Source organism: Lissotriton helveticus, chromosome 8 (genome assembly GCF_964261635.1).
Source record: "Lissotriton helveticus chromosome 8, aLisHel1.1, whole genome shotgun sequence".
In the NCBI taxonomy this organism is placed as follows: Eukaryota; Metazoa; Chordata; class Amphibia; order Caudata; family Salamandridae; genus Lissotriton; species Lissotriton helveticus.
In genome coordinates, this window is record NC_136069.1 from 31,165,893 (window position 1) to 31,184,584 (window position 18,692).

Below are 18,692 nucleotides of genomic sequence, written 5' to 3' on the forward strand. Positions count from 1 at the left end.
TGTTATATTTAAAATATTTTAAATATATTGATTTTACTGAACAAATCGAATCTAGAAGCTGCTAACTTGAAAAATGGCAACCGGTGCTTCCCGACTAGCAGCATCCATAGTCTACTTGTTTCTTTTTTTTAATGATGAATCTTTTGGAGTTTTTAAACTGAGCTTTGTTCCTATGAATGTAGCCTAACTTGATGGGTGCAGGGTGTCCAATTCTAGCACGACATGGCTATGACAGAGTCTACCATGCTGGGTATGCTAGGAGGTCCACTGGTGTGGCAATCCTGCTGCGTCGCACTTTTTCCATGGTGGTAGTACAGACCTGGACTGATTCCCAAAGTCACTATTTCGCCCTAATGGGTACGATGGCGGGCTGCCGATTGAATCTCCTGTGTCTCTATGCCCCCCACAGAACTAGATTTCTTCCTACCCACACTCCTTGGCATACTTGTCCAACTGCTTCCAGGTCTCACTATCGTCGGGGGTGACTTTAATGCGGTCCTACACCCTGCGGCCGATTCCACCGGTCCTCCACCGAAGACTTGACGTCATAGAGCTAGCTCCCTGGCATGTGTGATGTGTGTAGACTCTGGAACCCTGGGCAGAGGCAATATACATACACCTCAGCTGCTCATCACACACACACACGCATGCATGCATGCATAGATAAGCTTCTCATGCCGGCCACTGTTATCGGTTTCACATGTGCAGATACTCTCATGCTGGATCTCTGATCACGCCTTGTTGCTCCTCCACATTGGTACGTCAGACGCCACACTCACCACACCTCTCTCAACATTGCTCAAGTCTGGCGGACTATTATGCAACACTCTATGCTGACTGACTGACTATTTATTCAGCGCACTATTGCCGAGGCGTCTTGGCACTGAGGTAAGTGTAGTCCATATACTGCCGGGTCTAAAGTATAGAGAAAAGCCGTATTTTTATCAGTTTTCGAAAGAGGGTCCCACTGGACTGTAGTCTCAAATGAGTGGGAAGGGAGTTCCACAATTTTGCTGCTTGGGCTAAGAATCCTTTTTCTCCCCATCTTGCTCTTCTGATCTTGGGGACATGGAGCAGTCCAGTATTGGCTGAGCTGAGACAACGTGATGGCATATAACGGGGTAATAGAAGTTGGATGTCATCTGTAATTCCTCCGCAGAGGGATTTATGGATGAAGCAGAGGGCCTTAAATTCTATTCTCTGTCTAAAAGGAAGCCAGTGGAGAGGTTTTGTACTTGTGAATGTCTGATGATGTCTGGGCAAATCGAGCAATACTCTAGCAGCCACATTTTGTAGTGATTGGAGTTTGGAGAGCTGCCCTACCCCTGCCCCCAAGTATAGTGCATTGCAGTAATCTATCCTTGACAGGACTAAGGCTGCGATTACAGTTTTCCTTAGTGAGAAGGGAATAAATGGAAGGATCTTACGTAGGACTTTTAGAGTGTGGAAGCAAGCAGAAGACACCTGGTTAACTTGGGAGGCAAGTGTTAGGTCTTTGTCAATCAGAAAGCCCAAATTCCTGGCCTTGGGAACAGGGACAGGACATGTTCCGGCTTCTGATGGCCACCACAGTTGGCTCCAAACCGATGGTTTCTGGCCGAACTCCATGACCTCAGTTTTTCCTGTGTTTAGCTTCAAGAAATTCGAGTTCATCCATGTCATTAGGGCCGTTATGCAATTCTGAAACCGTTCAGCCATTAGGTCCACGCTGTGTTTGACTGACACCACTAATTGGGTGTCATCCGCGTACGACACGAGCGTGAACCCATGGCTTTTTATCAATCTCGCCAGAGGAGCCACATATATGTTAAACATAGTGGGAGACAAAGCAGAGCCTTGTGGCACTCCACATGGAAGAGTGAACTTTCCCGATTGAAGTCCATTCCAATGTATTGTTTGTTCCCTGGATGTCAGATAGGATGCTAGCAGGGCTAGAGCCTTATCCTTAATGCCAACCTCTTCCAGCCTCCGCACCAGTACCGCATGGTTAACAGTGTCGAAGGTTGCGGTTAAGTCAAGCAGTAGAAGGATGGCCCTTCCCCCTTAATCCATCGTTTTTCTGATCTCTTCTGTGGCCATTATCAAAGCGGATTCCGTAGAATGCTGAGCTCTAAAGCCATGTTGTATAGAATCAAGGTTTTTGTTCTGATCCAAGTAATGTCAGCTCTCTATTTAGTGCTTTCTCTAGTATTTTTGATGGAAAAGGGAAACAGGATATTGGCCGGTAATTTTTAGTATTGAGTGGGTCGAATGTGGGTTTCTTTAACCCCTTCTACGCTCATGACGAGCTCAGCTCGTCATGGGCGTAACCTGCGGTACGCGGATGACGAGCTGAGCTCGTCACGTAACGCAGGTTTTTTAAATCGCAGCGCGCAGCGGGAAAACCGCTAGCGCGCATGCGGTTAAGATAGGCCTAATACAGACCCTTTTCCAGCATGTAGGGAAGACCCCCGAGCTCGTGATTTTGTTTAGTATTAGGGTCAAGGCGGCACAAATCTCCTCAGGGACAAGGTGTAATATATGAGGGGGACATGGGTCAAGAGGAGACCCAGATTTGGTTTGCACCAACAGATCCGCCACCTCCAATTTCCCTAACGTGGAAAACCTTGATAGGCTACACTGCGGAGCAATTGTTCCTGTGCTGCAGTCTTGCACCAGTCTATGGAATTAGCTCCCCCCCCTTCCTCGACGAGATGCTCCTGCCCAGCCTTTCTTTTACAGAGTGGCGAGATCTGGAACAGCCCATTATGGTCGAAGAGATTAGAGATGCGACCTCGGAAATGGTGTCCGGCAAGACGCCTGGCCCTGATGGCTACCCTACAGAATTTTATGCTAAGTATAAGGACATACTTGCCCCTCACTTATTATGCCTCTACAGAGAAGCGACGCAGCCGGGCTTTTTCTCCGGAGACCTCGATCAAGCTACCATTGTGATAATACCGAGGGTACACCCACCATCTATCTCCTGTGCCGACTGACAACCCATATCCCTTATCATTTTGGAGGTTAAGATCTTCGCAACCATCCTGGCCGAATGACTATGATGAGTCCTCTGGTCCTTAATTCACCCAGACCAATGCGGCTTTATATCTGCTAGCAGTAAAAGACACTGTCTGAGGTGCCTACATGTGTCATTGACCCATCTGCACTTACTGGCATCCCGATTGGCTTTAGTCCTAATAGATTTTGAAAAAGCATTTGACACTGTAGACAGTAGCTATCTGATCCAGGTGCAGGAGAAGGCAGGGTTCGGGCCCTGCTTCCGTTGCTTTGTTCGGCTTCTCTATGCTAATCTGATGTCCAAAGTATAAATCAATTGAGTTAGTTCTGACAATAGGCTGCCCCCTGCCCCCTTTTTTTTGCATTGTCAATTGAGAACCTCGCCCAACCCATAAGTTGTGGCGTGCAAATTAGCGGATGGGACAAGGGACATGAAGACTACATTGCGCTCTACGCAGACGACGTTCTATTGTAGCTCTCGAGTCGGACAAGCAGTGGCTCTCTGTGCCCTCGACTCCTACAGCTCCTTGAGGAAGCTTCGGGATTGGTCATCAACACGGCCAAATCAATACTAGTCCCACTACCGCCCTCACAAGACTGTGTGGACTGGCAAACAACTACCCAGATCCATCGCCTTAGTTTCCGCTACTTGAGCACACAGGTGGCTCTTAATGCAGACTTAACATGGTCCTAACGTTACCCCCTATCCACAAAACTAAAACGGACCTTAAGAGGTAGCAGACACTACCGTTGAACGTCATGGGGATATTTAGCTCTGTAAAAAATGATGGTGCTGCTTCGATTTCTGTACCTTTTCCAAAATCTCATACACATGATTTCTCATCACTGGTTCAGGGAGCTGGATTCAGTAGCTATTGCCGTCTATGATATAATGGTATGCCTCGTCTGGCTTTTTCCAATTGTCATTCACGCTCCATAAAACGGGGGCCTTGGTGTGGCTAACTTGGATTTGTACTACTTAGCGTCACACCTCTTACTCATCAATGACTGGTTCAACAGGGGGCTTTCAGGCTGGAACTTGCCTCAGTGGGATTTCCACTAATAATGGTGATGTTCTACGGTTGCGCCATCCCCAGTGCATTTCCGGAACGGACTTGTCTGGTGTTAAGTGGGTGGAGGGCTGCGCTTCGTCACACCCCATTGTGCCACGGTACATGGTTTGGGGGGCATTACAGGCCCACATATGCCCTCCTTCTAAGATCTCCAACAGACGTATACATTATCCAAGACGCAATTCCACAAATTCTTGCAGTTGCGACATGCACTAAGAGTATATATTCCCCCAGGCACGTCAATCCCACAATTCAGCCCAATGGAGGCCAAGATAACGATGAGGGCCCTAGGCAAGGGAGGTATCTCTAAGATCTACCGCACACCGATTATTAATGCCCAGGAAACTCTAGGTACCCTTAGAACCCACTGGGAGAGTTGGCTTGGAACCTTGGAAGAGGAGGAGTGGTGTGACGCGCCCACAGTCCCTACAATGTCCTCTAGGCTTCGCTTAGTGCAAACATACTATTTACAGTGCGCACCCCTCACCCCTACCAGGTTGTTCAGAGTGGGCCTCCTTGTCAGCCCCATGTGAACCCGCTGCTCTCACACCCAGTGGATTTCTTTCATATGGTGTAGGCTTGTCCCATTATAGCATGATACTGGGAAACAGTGATTGCAAAACCTTTGGATGTGCTGGGCCTAGCACTAGAGCGTTCCCCCTTATTGATCCTGTTGGGGGTGGATGATGGTGTGGGTGGTTCACGGGCTGACAGGTCTTTACTGGGAAGGGGCCTTATGGTAGCTAAACAAGCGATCTCTGCCCACTGGAAAGCCTCCAAGCCCCCTACACTGTCGCTGTGGAGACGCAGAGTACACGGGTGCACCCAGCAAGAGAAGCCAGTGTACAATGCAAGGGGATGCCCTAGTAAACATGCAAAGATTTAGAGCAAGTGATTTGGGGCCACAGGTGTGAATGTTTGCACAATTATAGATGCTGCCATGAAGTTAATTCACTTGTATGATGCACTGACTATTATAATGGATATGTTTTCGATTGGAAACTAGGCTGGCCAGAGCTTTTTATGGGCTGTAACTGACCTGTTGCACTGCTAACAAAAAAATGAAAAGATGGGGTGCTGTTTTTCCTTCCTCCAGAACTGACACACTTCAGGCTGCTATGCGCCAATGCACACAACATTTCACCACAGTGCAAGAGTGTGTGCTTTCTAACAAGCATAGGTTTCGCACTGGTAGGGGAGCTTTCCAGCATAATATCAATGCTTTACTACTCTTCCAACTTTGTACACGTGCTGTACAATGCAGCACAGATGCAAAGTTTGAAAAGTATGGAGAAAGTAAAAACTTTCTGCTCAGTTATGCCTAGTGCAGGGTTTAAGCACAAATCCCGGTCTACACTTTTATTTATTCATAGTGTATTATAAAACGCGAACATGACGGTCGAGTTATCAGAGTGATGTACAGATGTAGAGTTGAATGTTATGTTATGTTATGTTATGTTATAATGGCTTTTGTAGAGCGCACGGCTACTCAAAAAGAGTGTCCCGGCGCTTTTAATTAACGAGGCTGCAGTAAAACTAACATAACACATTAAAAAAGAGAATTGCAAATACAAAATAAAAAACAAGACACACAGGGGGCCTACTGGGAGAATAACCACGTTTTAAGGTCCTTTCTGAAGGCTAATAGACTAGAGGCTCCCCGCAGTGACAGGGGCAAAGAGTTCCACAGTTGGGGCGCCAGCAAACCAAAGGAGCGACCTCCCAGGCGTGCTCGCTTCACTCGTGGAACGGTCGCCAGAAGTAAGGATTCTGACCTCAGGGAGCGCGCCGGTTGGTAAAAGGTGAGTCTCCTCTGGAGATACTTAGCCCCCGTCACATGAAGGGCTTTGTAAGTCAGAGTCAAGGTCTTAAAGGCGATCCGCTTACGGATTGGCAGCCAGTGCAAGGTCTGAAGCAGAGCCGTGGCACTGGCACGTCTGTTCAATCCGTAGATTGCTCGCGCCGCAGCGTTCTGCACAACTTGCAGCCGCTGTAACAGGTACTCTGGCAGGCCCAGGTATAGAACGTTAGAATAATCCAACCTGGAGCCTATCAGGGCCTGCACAGTCAGCCTCCTGTGCTCCTCCGATAGTAGGGGAAGAAACCTCCGTAGCATCTTCAGGAGGCCGAAACACATACCCGACACTCCGAGGATCTGGGCCTTCATTGTTAACCCCGTGTCCATCTTCACACCCAAGTTCTTAGCCAGTTGGGATGAACACAAAGGGGGGGACATATTAATGGGCCACCAGGCCTGCCACTCTGGTTCCACACCGCACCCGAAGAAGAGTACCTCAGACTTATCGGGATTGCACTTGAGGCTGTGTAGATGGAACCATTGAAACACAGCCCCAAGGCAATCCCGGATACTCTCCCCCTCAAAGTCCTCTCCTCTCTTACAAGAGAAGAGGAGCTGGGTATCGTCGGCGTACGATACGATCCGGGCCCCAAACGACTCCGCTAATGCCGCCAAAGGGGTCATAAAGATATTAAAGAGGGTCGGGCTCAAAATAGAGCCCTGAGGGACCCCGACTCCCAAAGGCGGCATCACGGCGGAATCTGGAGCGGCCCAGACCGTTTGCCGGCGGCCAGCTAGAAAAGAAGAAAACCAGCTGAACACCGTTCCCCGAAGTCCTATCTCATGGAGTCTTGTGAGAAGACCATCATGGGGAACGGTGTCAAAAGCCGCCGACAAGTCCAACATCACCAGCATGGCTTTACCCCCTGAATCCAAGGTCCCCTTGATTGTTTCGGAGACCTCGAGGAGCGCAGTCTCCGTACTAAGACCCGGGCGAAATCCTGACTGGGTGGCATGCAGAATCTCATTTGACTCTAGAAAGTTGGAGAGCACCGTCTGCACGTGCTTCTCAACAACCTTCGTCAGAGCCGGCAGCAGAGAGATAGGCCGATAGTTGACAGGGGCCTTAGGGTCCAGGCCAGGCTTCTTAAGCAGCGGGATGACCATCGCCTGCTTCCAAGCCTGCGGAACCACTCCCTGGCTCAACGAGAGATTCAGCAGCGGATTAGCCAAAGGATTAATAACCTCAGCCAGTTTCGCCAGAATCTTAGCAGGGCAGGGATCCAGGGGCGAGCCGGACTTCAAGTTGCTCAAAAGTGCTAAGGAGACGGGCGCCGAAATAGGTGGAAATGCGCCCAGTGTGGGGCCCGGCATCGCCGGGGGCGATCGAATGGCCTTACTGACAGTCCGCTCCTCGGGGATGGTCACCGGGAAAGAGGCCTGTATCAGTTGGATCTTGCTGGTAAAAAAATCAGCAAGATCTGCAGCCCACGCGTCAGAGGGCCTCTCCTCAGCAGTGTTTATCCGGGGCGATGTAAACTCCCTCACTATAGAGAAGATCTCCTTGCAGGAGTTGGAGGCAGCATCAATCCTTCCTGCCAGGTAGATTTTCTTACCTAGGCGGATGTCTCGGTGATACTCCTTGACCAAGTTCTTAAAGGCCACCTTTGCCTCCACGTCGTATTTTAGCCGCCAAGTTCTTTCAGCTACCTTGCACTGCTGCCGCTTAGCCGACAGTGCAGCGGTAAACCAAGGGGCGGAGACTCGTTTGGGAGTCAGATGGGGGACTAGTTCCGGGGCCAGGTCATTAAGCCTATCAACCAGCCACACCTGCAAGGACTCCACATCCTTCGTCAGATCACCAGAGAGAGGACAGGGATGATCCAGAGCTGCCTGAGCCAACATCTCAGGGGTCACTCGATGGTACGCCCTATGGGGTTGGCCATGTCGCTGTGGGACGGCAGCAGCCAATTTAGCGGTGCCTGTGATCAAAAATTTAACCAGCGAGTGGTCTGACCATAGAACCGGGACAATCTCTAACACCTCTAAAAGAGAGGTCGAGAAAACCTGATCAAGAGTGTGCCCCTTATTATGCGTCGGCTCATGTAAATAGGGAAGCAAACCCAATGGAGCCGTAGCCTCAAAGATTTTAATTGCGGCCGCGTCCAAAGGATCGTCCATCCGGAAGTTAAAATCCCCGGCCACAATGCAGTGTTCTGCTTTCAGGGCCAGTCTCAGTAAGGCGGAATCTAGATCTTCAAAAAACATTCCGGGAGGGCCAGGCGGTCTATAAACTAATAACCCCTTCACAGATTGGTGCGGAGCCAGAGAAATAGTAAAAGCAAGGGCCTCCGAGCCACGAATATCCTCCACTGGCAGGATCGAACATACAATGTCCTTCCTCACCACAAGTGCCACTCCACCGCCCCTTCCCCCAACTCTGTCCTTCCTGAATACATTGTAGTCGGGTGGGATTGCCATAGCGACATCTGGATTCGACGAATCTCCCCACCATGTCTCAGTAAGCAAGAGACACAGCGGCTTAGCCGTGTCCAGAAGCTCAAAGATATCTTGAGCATGTCTGCATGCCGATCTAGTATTTAGTAGCATGCAGAGATATCGTACACTGGCGCCGGTATTGCCAGGAGGCAGTGACAGAGTACGCGAGGGACGCCAACCGCAACCAGGGCAGATGGACTTACCGCGGTGACGCCCAGGGAAGACAGTGCAGCACCCACCGGTGACAGGGAGGAAAGCACGAAGCTCCCCAGCAGTGTAGCGCCGCACAAAGGAACCTACTCGGCACATAATACAAAACCGAGTCCGCCGCTACGCCCCGCGCGCCTCCGGGTCGCTGACGGGCAGGACTCTGGCTTGACTCAGGCGCCGACCAGGCGCTACCGCTGCGCGTCACCGCTGCGCGATTCCCGCGAGCATTAAGTAGGGTCCAGCTGAAGATGGAAGGAAGCGCTAGAGCGCTCCACCAGTGACCCACTCGCCACAAGCCCCCCCCAAGATGGCGGCCTCGCGCCAGAAACGCTAGCACACAGATGACAAATCCGCTCAAAGAGCGGTGCGGGGCACTCTTTATATGCAGGTATGTGGGCGCTACTGGTGCAATTAAAAACGTACTGAAATAAGAAGGTAAAAAAAATATAACAAAGAAAAACGATAATTTTTTAAAATATGAGCGCTGCAGCCTACAATACAGCAGCGAAGCGCGCGTGCTGTCTTCCTTGTCCGGGGCGAGCCTAGGAAGTGCTCACCTTAAGTAGGGTCCAGCTGAAGATGGAAGGAAGCGCTAGAGCGCTCCACCAGTGACCCACTCGCCACAAGCCCCCCCCAAGATGGCGGCCTCGCGCCAGAAACGCTAGCACACAGATGACAAATCCGCTCAAAGAGCGGTGCGGGGCACTCTTTATATGCAGGTATGTGGGCGCTACTGGTGCAATTAAAAACGTACTGAAATAAGAAGGTAAAAAAAATATAACAAAGAAAAACGATAATTTTTTAAAATATGAGCGCTGCAGCCTACAATACAGCAGCGAAGCGCGCGTGCTGTCTTCCTTGTCCGGGGCGAGCCTAGGAAGTGCTCACCTTAAGTAGGGTCCAGCTGAAGATGGAAGGAAGCGCTAGAGCGCTCCACCAGTGACCCACTCGCCACAAGCCCCCCCCAAGATGGCGGCCTCGCGCCAGAAACGCTAGCACACAGATGACAAATCCGCTCAAAGAGCGGTGCGGGGCACTCTTTATATGCAGGTATGTGGGCGCTACTGGTGCAATTAAAAACGTACTGAAATAAGAAGGTAAAAAAAATATAACAAAGAAAAACGATAATTTTTTAAAATATGAGCGCTGCAGCCTACAATACAGCAGCGAAGCGCGCGTGCTGTCTTCCTTGTCCGAATGATGGTTGGGGTACAGTAAGGCATAAGTCACTTAAGAAAGGTTGTACTTTGGAGTCCAAAAGTGGATTATAAAAATAGTAGGATACAGTATAAAACGGGGTACAAAAGTAGGATACAATATCACATTATGCAACGCTGTTCATAGGAAAAGAAACACGAGATGTCAAGAATAGTAGGGTACAATATACAAAGTTGTGAAAGAACAGTTTCAAAATAAATGCCCTATGTCGCATTTCTGTCTAGTAACACAGCTTTAGCTTCTTTCTTGAAGAGTTTGCATAAGGTAATTTCTCTCATTGAGGGTGGTAGTGAGTTCATATTTTTGGAGCAGATCCAGCAAAAGTGTGGCTGTGATTTCTTTTTTTTATCTGGGTGGTTCAAGTATGAGGGATTTTGCACCACTAGAATCCCTTCCAGCTCCTAAAGGTTTGATTCTACTAGTTATGTATTTGGGACCAGAACTGTGTAAGGCTTTGTGAGTCAAAGCAGGCCACCTTCAGTCAGATCCTAGCTTCAACTAGGAGCCAGTTGAATGCTCTGCGAAATGGGAAGATGCAATCACAATGACATGTGCCTGTTGTCACTTTCATTGGGATTTGCTTCAAAACCCATGGGTGGTTGCATGGGAACGCCCATGTACTACCCACGGAATGCCTCATCAGTGTAAAGTAGCACATAGCTATTCCAAAATCACATGTGGTCATATGTTCAACAACATCCCAGTTCTAAAAAGTGCGTCGTGTGAGCTGTATCTTTTAGTAATATAGATATAAACCAGCATAGAAAGTTCTCTATACGTCGCAGTACTGCCTCCTCTCATGCCTGTCAGACACCGCGCATCTTGAAATCTTCATACGGAGCGAAAAACAATGGATTGGGATTCAGGGCCCGAGTGATTGCCAGTGGCTGAAATTAATTAAGGCATTCCAGCTATCACCTTGTTTATTGCCCTAAGTGCGATGGGTCGGTCCAGACAGGCTCTGGCTGATGAGCCTTAATAAGAGCGAAACCGGTCCCAGGATGCTTGTGTACCGGTTCAGGGAGGCCCTAATCTGGCAGTTCGGGCTGGACTGTTCCAACTGGAGCAGGGACAAGGCTGATTTGCCTACGTCTGGGTTCAAACTGAGGTGCATGGTATGCAAAAACGATAGAGTGGTATGCGCCACGAGCGACTGCCAGTAGCTGAGATTAATTCAATTGCTCTATTCATCACCTTGTTTTTGGTGCCCTAAACAGTCTTTTGTGGGTGTATTTGCTGCAAACGCACTGCATGAGTAAAAGATTGCTACACCTTAGTGTCAACATAGATAAGCAAATTAAAAGCAGATGGCACTTATTAGCAACATTGCTAGTGAAAAGGTACTTGCAGTTACAGATGCCCCAATTCTATCTGATTTTTTAAAGATACCCACCAGAAGAGTTATGTTGCGCAATAATCAGATAAAAAATGACAGGCCTTATTTAGAGTTTGGTAGACGAGATAATCCTTCAGCAATAATTGAAGGTTAATCCGTCCCCCAAACTCTAAAAAAGCCCTATGGTTATAATACACGAGTACCTATGCCAACAGGAGCTTGTCCATGATCGTGACAGAGTATCCAATCAGCAAAACTCTAAAAAAGGACACAAGTACATTTACTAGTGAGACATGTTTATTTAATTTGCATCATAGATGTGGAGAGATAAAGACTGAAAGCATTTTAAATTCATATTCATAAAATAAATACAGTTTGTGAAGCAAAAGCAGCACAGATTAAAAACGCGTGACGTAAATAATAACAGACTATAGCAAAACTGTGAGACACTTAATCAAAATAAGTGTTCAGTTTATCTACGACAACAACTAGGTTTGCAAAGTTTATTTTGCCCTTGTTAGGTGGTACAAAGTTTATTTAAAAATGCTGCCTATATAAAGACCATTTAATGCATGGGTACTCACAAACGTTTTCCCAGGGGCCGCAAAGTTTGGTCTATGGTGTGACCGAGGGCCACACTGATGCCCACGGGGGAGTAAAGCGGAAGTAGGGGAAGCAAAACATGTATATCTAGTAGCGGTCCTTAAAAATGAAGGTGTTCCTAAAGTTAGGGGCCTAGTTACTTCCTTTCCATAACTGCAATTAACCTTTCAATAAGTGTTTGCTGTATATTTAAAACATTTTCCCATGTTAGTGCTGAGTCGAGTAAACATTAGCCCAGTGCTGCTGCTGCCCGGGGGCCGCATGTAAAGATCAGGAGGGCCGGATGCGTCCCCCTGGGCAGTACTTTGAGTATCACTGATTAAATGCATGTATTGTATTGTATTGTATTGTATTGTATTATAATTGCATTTATATAGCGCTTACTACCCCATACGAGGCGTCGAATTGCTTTTTCGGCGGGTAGCACGCTACTCCAGGACCCATAGAGGATTAGTGTAGCTTGAATTAAATAAAACTCTATTTATTACTTCATATTAAAAAATGTGTGCTTATTGTTTGCTAACATGTTGATACAAAAAAATGTAACACTGCTAACAAGGAAAAAACAAGCACTGGCAGAGCCAGTAGATTTATCCTATGCAAAATCTATTGGATATTTCTAAAAGGTAAGTGAGGAGTCACATGGAGTGCTATGTGCAGTATTCACTCCATGACCCTTTAGGATGACTGTGACAAGAGAGGGGAATGTAACCAAGAGTGGGTCATATACTTACCAGCGAGGTCAGCATTAGTGAAAACTGGGTCAGCCACGTCAACTCCTAAGAGAAAACAAACGGTTCCATTAGAAAGAGGGAAAGGACAATGGGAGAAACAAGGGAAAGACACAAAGACAGAAAAAGAACGTACATTCTTCCCATAGGAAGAGAAAGGAATGGAGGCAAGGCATGCAGCTGGAGGGAGATAGAAGACAGACAGGGACGAGAGGATGAGGAGCGGAGAAATCGAAGGAGAAGAGACAGGACAAAGAGAGTGAGTAAAAGTTGAAAACCAGCTGTGGGGAGAGTGGGGAAAGAGATGCTGAATACCAGGAGAAAGCGAGATTGGCACCAAGCGGCTGGTAACCTTTCCCTGAGTCCGCAAGGAGCCAGAGGACAACACCGTGCTGAAGGAGAACTTCAGGAGGCTTCAGCTCCAATCAAGGACCTCCCAATGGTCCACAGGACCAGAGAGATGCTCCGTCCTAGCCACGCTCACCGGGGAGTGCGGCTCGTCCAGGTCAGTGAGAACTTCAGGAGGCTTCAGCTCCAGTCAAGGACCTCCCAAGAGTCCACAGGACCAGAGAGATGCTCCGTCCTAGCCACGCTCACCGGGGAGTGCGGCTCGACCAGGTCAGTGAGAACTTCAGGAGGCTTCAGCTCCAGTCAAGGACCTCCCAAGGGTCCGCAGGACCGGAGAGATGCTCCGTCCTAGCCACGCTCACCGGGGAGTGCGGCTCGGCCAGTCAGTGAGAACTTCAGGAGGCTTCAGCTCCACTCAAGGACCTCCCAAGGGTCCGCAGGACCAGAGAGATGCTCCGTCCTAGCCACGCTCACCGGGGAGTGCGGCTCGAGCAGGTCAGAGAGAACTTCAGGAGGCTTCAGCTCCACTCAAGGACCTCCCGAGGGTCCGCAGGACCGGAGAGATGCTCCGTCCTAGCCACGCTCACCGGGGAGTGCGGCACGACCAGGTCAGTGAGAACTTCAGGAGGCTTCAGCTCCGGTCAAGGACCTCCCGAGGGTCCGCAGGACCGGAGAGATGCTCCGTCCTAGCCACGCTCACCGGGGAGTGCGGCTCGACCAGGTCAGTGCCGGTATATGGGAATGGAGCAGGCGCTCAGCGGGTAAGGTTGGAGGGAGTGGGGAAAGAGATCCATAGAAGCCTCAGGAAGAAAGGGACCAAGAGAAAGTATTGACCTTTGCCTACTATTAGTAAAGCACTTGTAATTCAGAAGTGAAGTTTGAATTGGAAATAGTGTTTTTTTCTGTTTATTTATTTTATGCAGGTCAAGAAAAGAGGAGTCTCGAGAAAGCATATGAAAAAAGTAGATAATAAGGTCAGGGCAATACATGAGCAGGGAAAATGTCCTACACTTACCTGAGACTTCGGTCTGTTCTGTCCGCGATACCCTGTCCTCCAGGCCGAAACCCCTGAAAGAAGAAGCAAATCTGTCACAAGAGGTCTACAACAAAGGAAGACCAACAAATGCCAAGGGAAAGGACTTTACATTCAAGAAACTGAAAGCCTAAATTGTTTCTTTTTTCTTTAACCAGAGTTGTCTGGACTGTAGACTTCGGTCTACTCGACTAAACTTGGTGTCAGGAGTGGATTTTCCCTCCACCCCCGTTTAAAACAAGATAAGGAGCCTAGCACATCACCTAGTGGAACAACAGCAAAAACTGGAATGGGCACTAGAAGGATATATTAAGTCAGCTGACATAGAAAGGGGAGTATTCCAGAATACCCTCAAAATACAGGCAGAGCAGCTTCAACAGTTACCGGAAAACCAACTACAGGTAGCCACTGGAATCTCTTAAAGCAGAGGACTTACACCAATTAGGCCTACCCTTTCCTTACAGAAATTCACAATGGGAGAAGATCCAACCGCCTTTCGTATATATTTTTTATTTATTTTTTAAATTTATTTATTGAAGTTTTGTATAGCGCTAGCTGGACCCGAGGGTATCAGAGCGCTTCACAGCAAATACAGATATGCAGTAAATGATAATAAGCAAGACAGGAATCAGGAACAACAAGCAGGAAATAGAGTCAGTACGACAGTCATAGGGACTTTGACCGTCCGGCGTGGGGGCCTCCTTAGGCACCAGAGTGTTCAAGGAAGAGGGCTTTGAGTAGCGATTTGAATTGCGGGAATGAGACGGTCATTCTGATGTGGGGGGGGGGTGGCGTTCCAGATCCTGGGGGCATTTCCCGCAAAGGATTTATTCGAGGTTTTGCGTTTCTGTGATTTCAGAGGGATGAGTAGTAGTGTGTTGGAGCTTCTGAGGTTCCTGGATTGACCCGCCCTTTTGAGTTTGGAGGCCAGGTATTCCGGTTTGCCTGTATGCAGGGCTTTATGTGTGAGGCAAGCTGTGCGGAAGTTGGCTCGTTGGTCAATCGGGAGCCATTGCAGTTCTTTGAGTGCTGGAGAGATGTGGTCAAATTTCTTAGTTCCTGTGACCATTCTTGCTGCTGCATTGAGGGTGGAGGTGAGAGGTCCTAGGTGCGCCTTGGCAATTCCAGTTAGCACTGCGATGCCATAGTCAATTCTGGAGAGCACAAGTGCCTGTGTGGCCTGTTTCAGGTCTTTGGGGGGGAGGAAGGGTTTGATTTTGTATAGGAGTTTCAGGTTCAGGAACGCGCTTTTGGCGGTTTTAGAGATGTGTTTGTTCATGTGCAGTTTGGGATCGAGAGTGATTTCTAGGGATTTAGCGGAGTCTGTTGGCGTTAGAGAGACGTTGAGGGTATTTAAGGCTTTGAGCCATTCCACTATTTGTGGGTTTTCATCTTTGTTCGAAATTAGGAGAACTTCTGTTTTTTCTTCATTCAGTTTGAGGTGATTGGCTGCGAGCCACTGATGGACCTCCACGAGTGTCGCATTAAGTCTGTGAATGTCTGCGATCGAAGTGGTTTTCAAATAGAGTTGTGTGTCGTCCGCGTAAAGGTGGAAGGGGATGTTGGAGTTCCTTAGAACTGAGGTGAGGGGTTCCATGTAGATGTTGAAGAGTTGTGGCGAGAGTACTGACCCTTGAGGGACTCCTCTGCTGACGGGGAGGCGGTCAGATTCGAAGTTGTTGATCTTGATTTTTTGAGTGCGGTTGTTCAGAAAAGAGGAGAACCATTTTAAGACTGTCCTTTCGATGCCCGCCCTTTCTCGGAGGGCGTTGAGTAGGAGGGTATGATCCACTGTGTCGAACGCAGCCGAGAGGTCGAGGAGGATGAGAAGGCTACATTGGTTGGAGTCGAGTGACATGTGCAGATCATCTAGGACATTTAGGATTGCGGTTTCAGTACTGCAGCCTTTCCTGAACCCTGATTGGTGTGGGTCCAATAGATTAGAATCCTCAAGATGTTGGGTTAATTGTGAAAGCACGCATCTTTCAAGAATTTTGGCTAGGAACGGAAGGTTCGAGACCGGTCTAAAGTTGTTCAAGTCCGTGAGATCCAGGCCAGGTTTTTTCAGAAGTGGTGTGACTTGACCTAGTTTAAGGCAGTCAGGGATGAAACCCTCGTTCAAGGAGCTGTTGATGATCTTGGCCCAGATAGGGGCTAGAGTGCTTTTCAATTCCTTTGTCAGTCTCGAGGGAAGTTGATCGAGGGAGTGAGATGAGGGTTTAGCGGCGGCGATAAGATTGCTTATAATTTCTTCCTTAATCGGCTGGAAGGATGCCCAGAGGATAGATGGGGTTAGTGGAGGGTTGAGGTTGGGTGCAGGGCTCGTGCTGAATGAGCGATCAATTTTGGCAATTTTTTCATTGAAAAAGCTTGCAAAGTTTTCGCATTGGGTCTTGGATGCTACTAGGTTGGCTGACTTAGGGATGGAAGTTTGGTTCCTAATAATGTTGAAGAGTTCTTTAGGGCGGTTTTTGGCATTGTCTAGTGCGGAGCAGAAGAAAGATGACTTTTTGCTCTTGATGTGTGTATAATAGTTTTTGCGTGCTGTCTTGAGTTGGTCTCAATGGAGGGCGGTGGGGTTGGTCCTCCAGGTTCTTTCCATAGCTCTTAGATGTCTTCTTTCCTCATTGATGTCAGTAGAGAACCAAGACCTAGAGGGGATGCTTCGGGATGTTTTTAGTTTTAGAGGTGCCAGCTGATCCAGGGCGAGTTCCAGATTCGAATGGTAGAGCGAGGTGAGTTCCGAGGTAGAGAGTGACTCCGTCGTGTTCGGGAGGAGTGTGGAGAGACCTTCTTCTAGCTTGTCTTGGGGAATTCTGGAAGTGTTCCTGACCCACTTAGGGGGGGCTTGGGTGGGAGTGAGGGATAGGGCCGGCTGAAGGATGTGAAAGAGAATGATGTGGTGATCTGACCAGTCCACCGGGATGATGTGATCAATCGAGATTGCATTTTTGTTCGCAATGATGGCATCCAGGGTCGCTCCTCTGTAGTGCGTTTCCTCTGAGCAGAGTTGGATCAAATCATTGTCTTGTAGAAGGGTGTTGAGAGATTGAATCAGTGGGTTATTGGATTCATCTTAAGTGCTGATTGGGTGATGAGGTCCGAGAGCTGAGCTTTAAATTCGTTGGAATTGCCTGGGGGATGGTAGAGGAGATGGCATTGCCGTGAGCTCTGACAGTGAGATTTGATGTTGACCGACAGGCATTCAAAGGAACTGTATAGTCAGGAGGGAGCTTCGGAGATGGAGAGGTCATTCTTGTGGATAATTGCTATGCCTCCACTTTTGTGTAAGGGCCTGTCTTTGCGGATAATTGAAAAGCCGGGTGGCACCAGCATGTCCAGAATGGGGAGGGATAGGGTGTTTAGCCATGTTTCCGTGATGAAGGCTACATCCAGGTCATGAGAGAGGATGGCTTCTGCTATTTCCGTAGCATGTTTGACTGCAGACCGGCTGTTAATAAGCATACAGTTAATGGGGGGGTCTTCTTTTGCTTTTAGCTTGTCAGGCTTGGCTCTGGGTATGGATGAAAGAAACAGTGGAGGTCAAGTGGCTCTACGGGGGGGGGGAGGTCTCTACCCACTCCGGTGATGACTTGAATCGAGGAGGTGTGATTCAAGTTTGTGAGCGGATCCTGGACTGACTCGTTCGGGGGGAGTTCGGGCGAGACGACGGGAACGCTCACTTCCTGGGGGGAGAGGGAGGTTATAGTTCTTCTGGGATTGACTGTTTGCGGTTCCGGCAGGGAGCTTGGGTGCGGATGAACCCAGTTGGTGGTGGGAAAGTCATTCCTAGGGGGGGGAGGGATGTGGGGAGGAGGGGCTGTAGGGAAGGGCAACTGGAGATTCCCTAGGGCATATAGGGTTTCCTTCAGGCCAATGATCAGGGTCGCGATCTGAGCATCAATAAGGTCGAGGCGAAGTGAGAGCTCGGGTGAGGGGGAGAGGAGGGGAGGATCTCTGTGGTGGGGAGGATCTCTCAGGGGGAGGTTGAGGGCTAGTGGTGTATTGGGAGATGGGGAGAGGGTGGGTGGGGGTCCTTTGGGGATGCGTGGGGGGCTGACTACTGGGAGATAGGGAGTGATGTGAGGAGGGCGGGGGTGTAGGGAGAGGGTGAGCTGGGGCGGAAGAGGACGTCGGATTCACAGAGTGGGAGAGCAATGAAGGGTGGGGAAATTGGGGTGGGTCTCTAGTGGCGGAGGATAGGTAGCTAGGGGTGCTTACGGGGGTGGGGAGAGAGGAGTTGGAGGTCCTCGGGGCTGGGAGGGTGGCTGAGTAGTGGAAGGTTGGGGGAGGGGGGTGGGGAACGGGAGTTGAGTAATAGGGGGAGCTAGGGCTGAAGGAGTAGTCTGATTGGCGGAGTGACTAGGTCGAGTAGAAAGGGGATGTTGGGGTGGCGGGGACATCTGAGGGTTGGGAATTTGTAATGAGCTAATATGTGTGGGTGGGGTGGTTTTGTGGGGGTAATGGATAGTGGCCCTCTTAAGTGTGGGGAAGAGAGAGTCAAAGAACTCTAAGTTCTCGTCTTTCGCCTGAATTAGAATGGTGCCATTCTCATAGATGGTGATGGAGATGTCTCCAGTCAGAGACTGTTGGGTCAGAGGGGCGATAGTTAGTTTGCGATTATGTTCTGTGAAGGTGGTTTTGGAGATGGGGAGGGATGAGTAAAAGATCGTTGTCCAAACGTCTGGTCTGTTGGAGTGGAAAAGTCCATTTTCCTCTGACCTCTAGTAGTGCAGTGGTAGGCGTCAACAACTAGCGTTTCGGGGTGTAGCCTAATTATAGTCTGTTTGAAGCGTTTTTTAGCTTTGAAGGAGAGGCTGTGTGGGAATGTTATGGCGAAGGT

The 18,692-nt window shown here is 49.0% G+C and overlaps 2 protein-coding genes across 2 annotated transcripts in view; both read right to left on the bottom strand.

Moving 5' to 3' along the window:
- LOC144773679 (uncharacterized) overlaps positions 1 to 18,692 on the bottom strand; it is a 470,291-nt gene that overhangs the window by 425,658 nt on the left and 25,941 nt on the right. The window contains exons 3-4 of the mRNA XM_078658831.1: positions 13,832 to 13,884; positions 12,472 to 12,516 (exon numbers count right to left, since the gene is read on the bottom strand). The gene's annotated coding sequence lies outside the window, so the exon portion shown is untranslated. The remainder of the gene's footprint in view (positions 1 to 12,471; positions 12,517 to 13,831; positions 13,885 to 18,692) is intronic.
- LOC144773680 (uncharacterized) overlaps positions 1 to 18,692 on the bottom strand; it is a 150,632-nt gene that overhangs the window by 31,479 nt on the left and 100,461 nt on the right. The window contains exons 3-4 of the mRNA XM_078658832.1: positions 13,832 to 13,884; positions 12,472 to 12,516 (exon numbers count right to left, since the gene is read on the bottom strand). Of these exons, the coding sequence (XP_078514958.1) occupies positions 12,472 to 12,516; positions 13,832 to 13,884 (98 nt within the window). The remainder of the gene's footprint in view (positions 1 to 12,471; positions 12,517 to 13,831; positions 13,885 to 18,692) is intronic.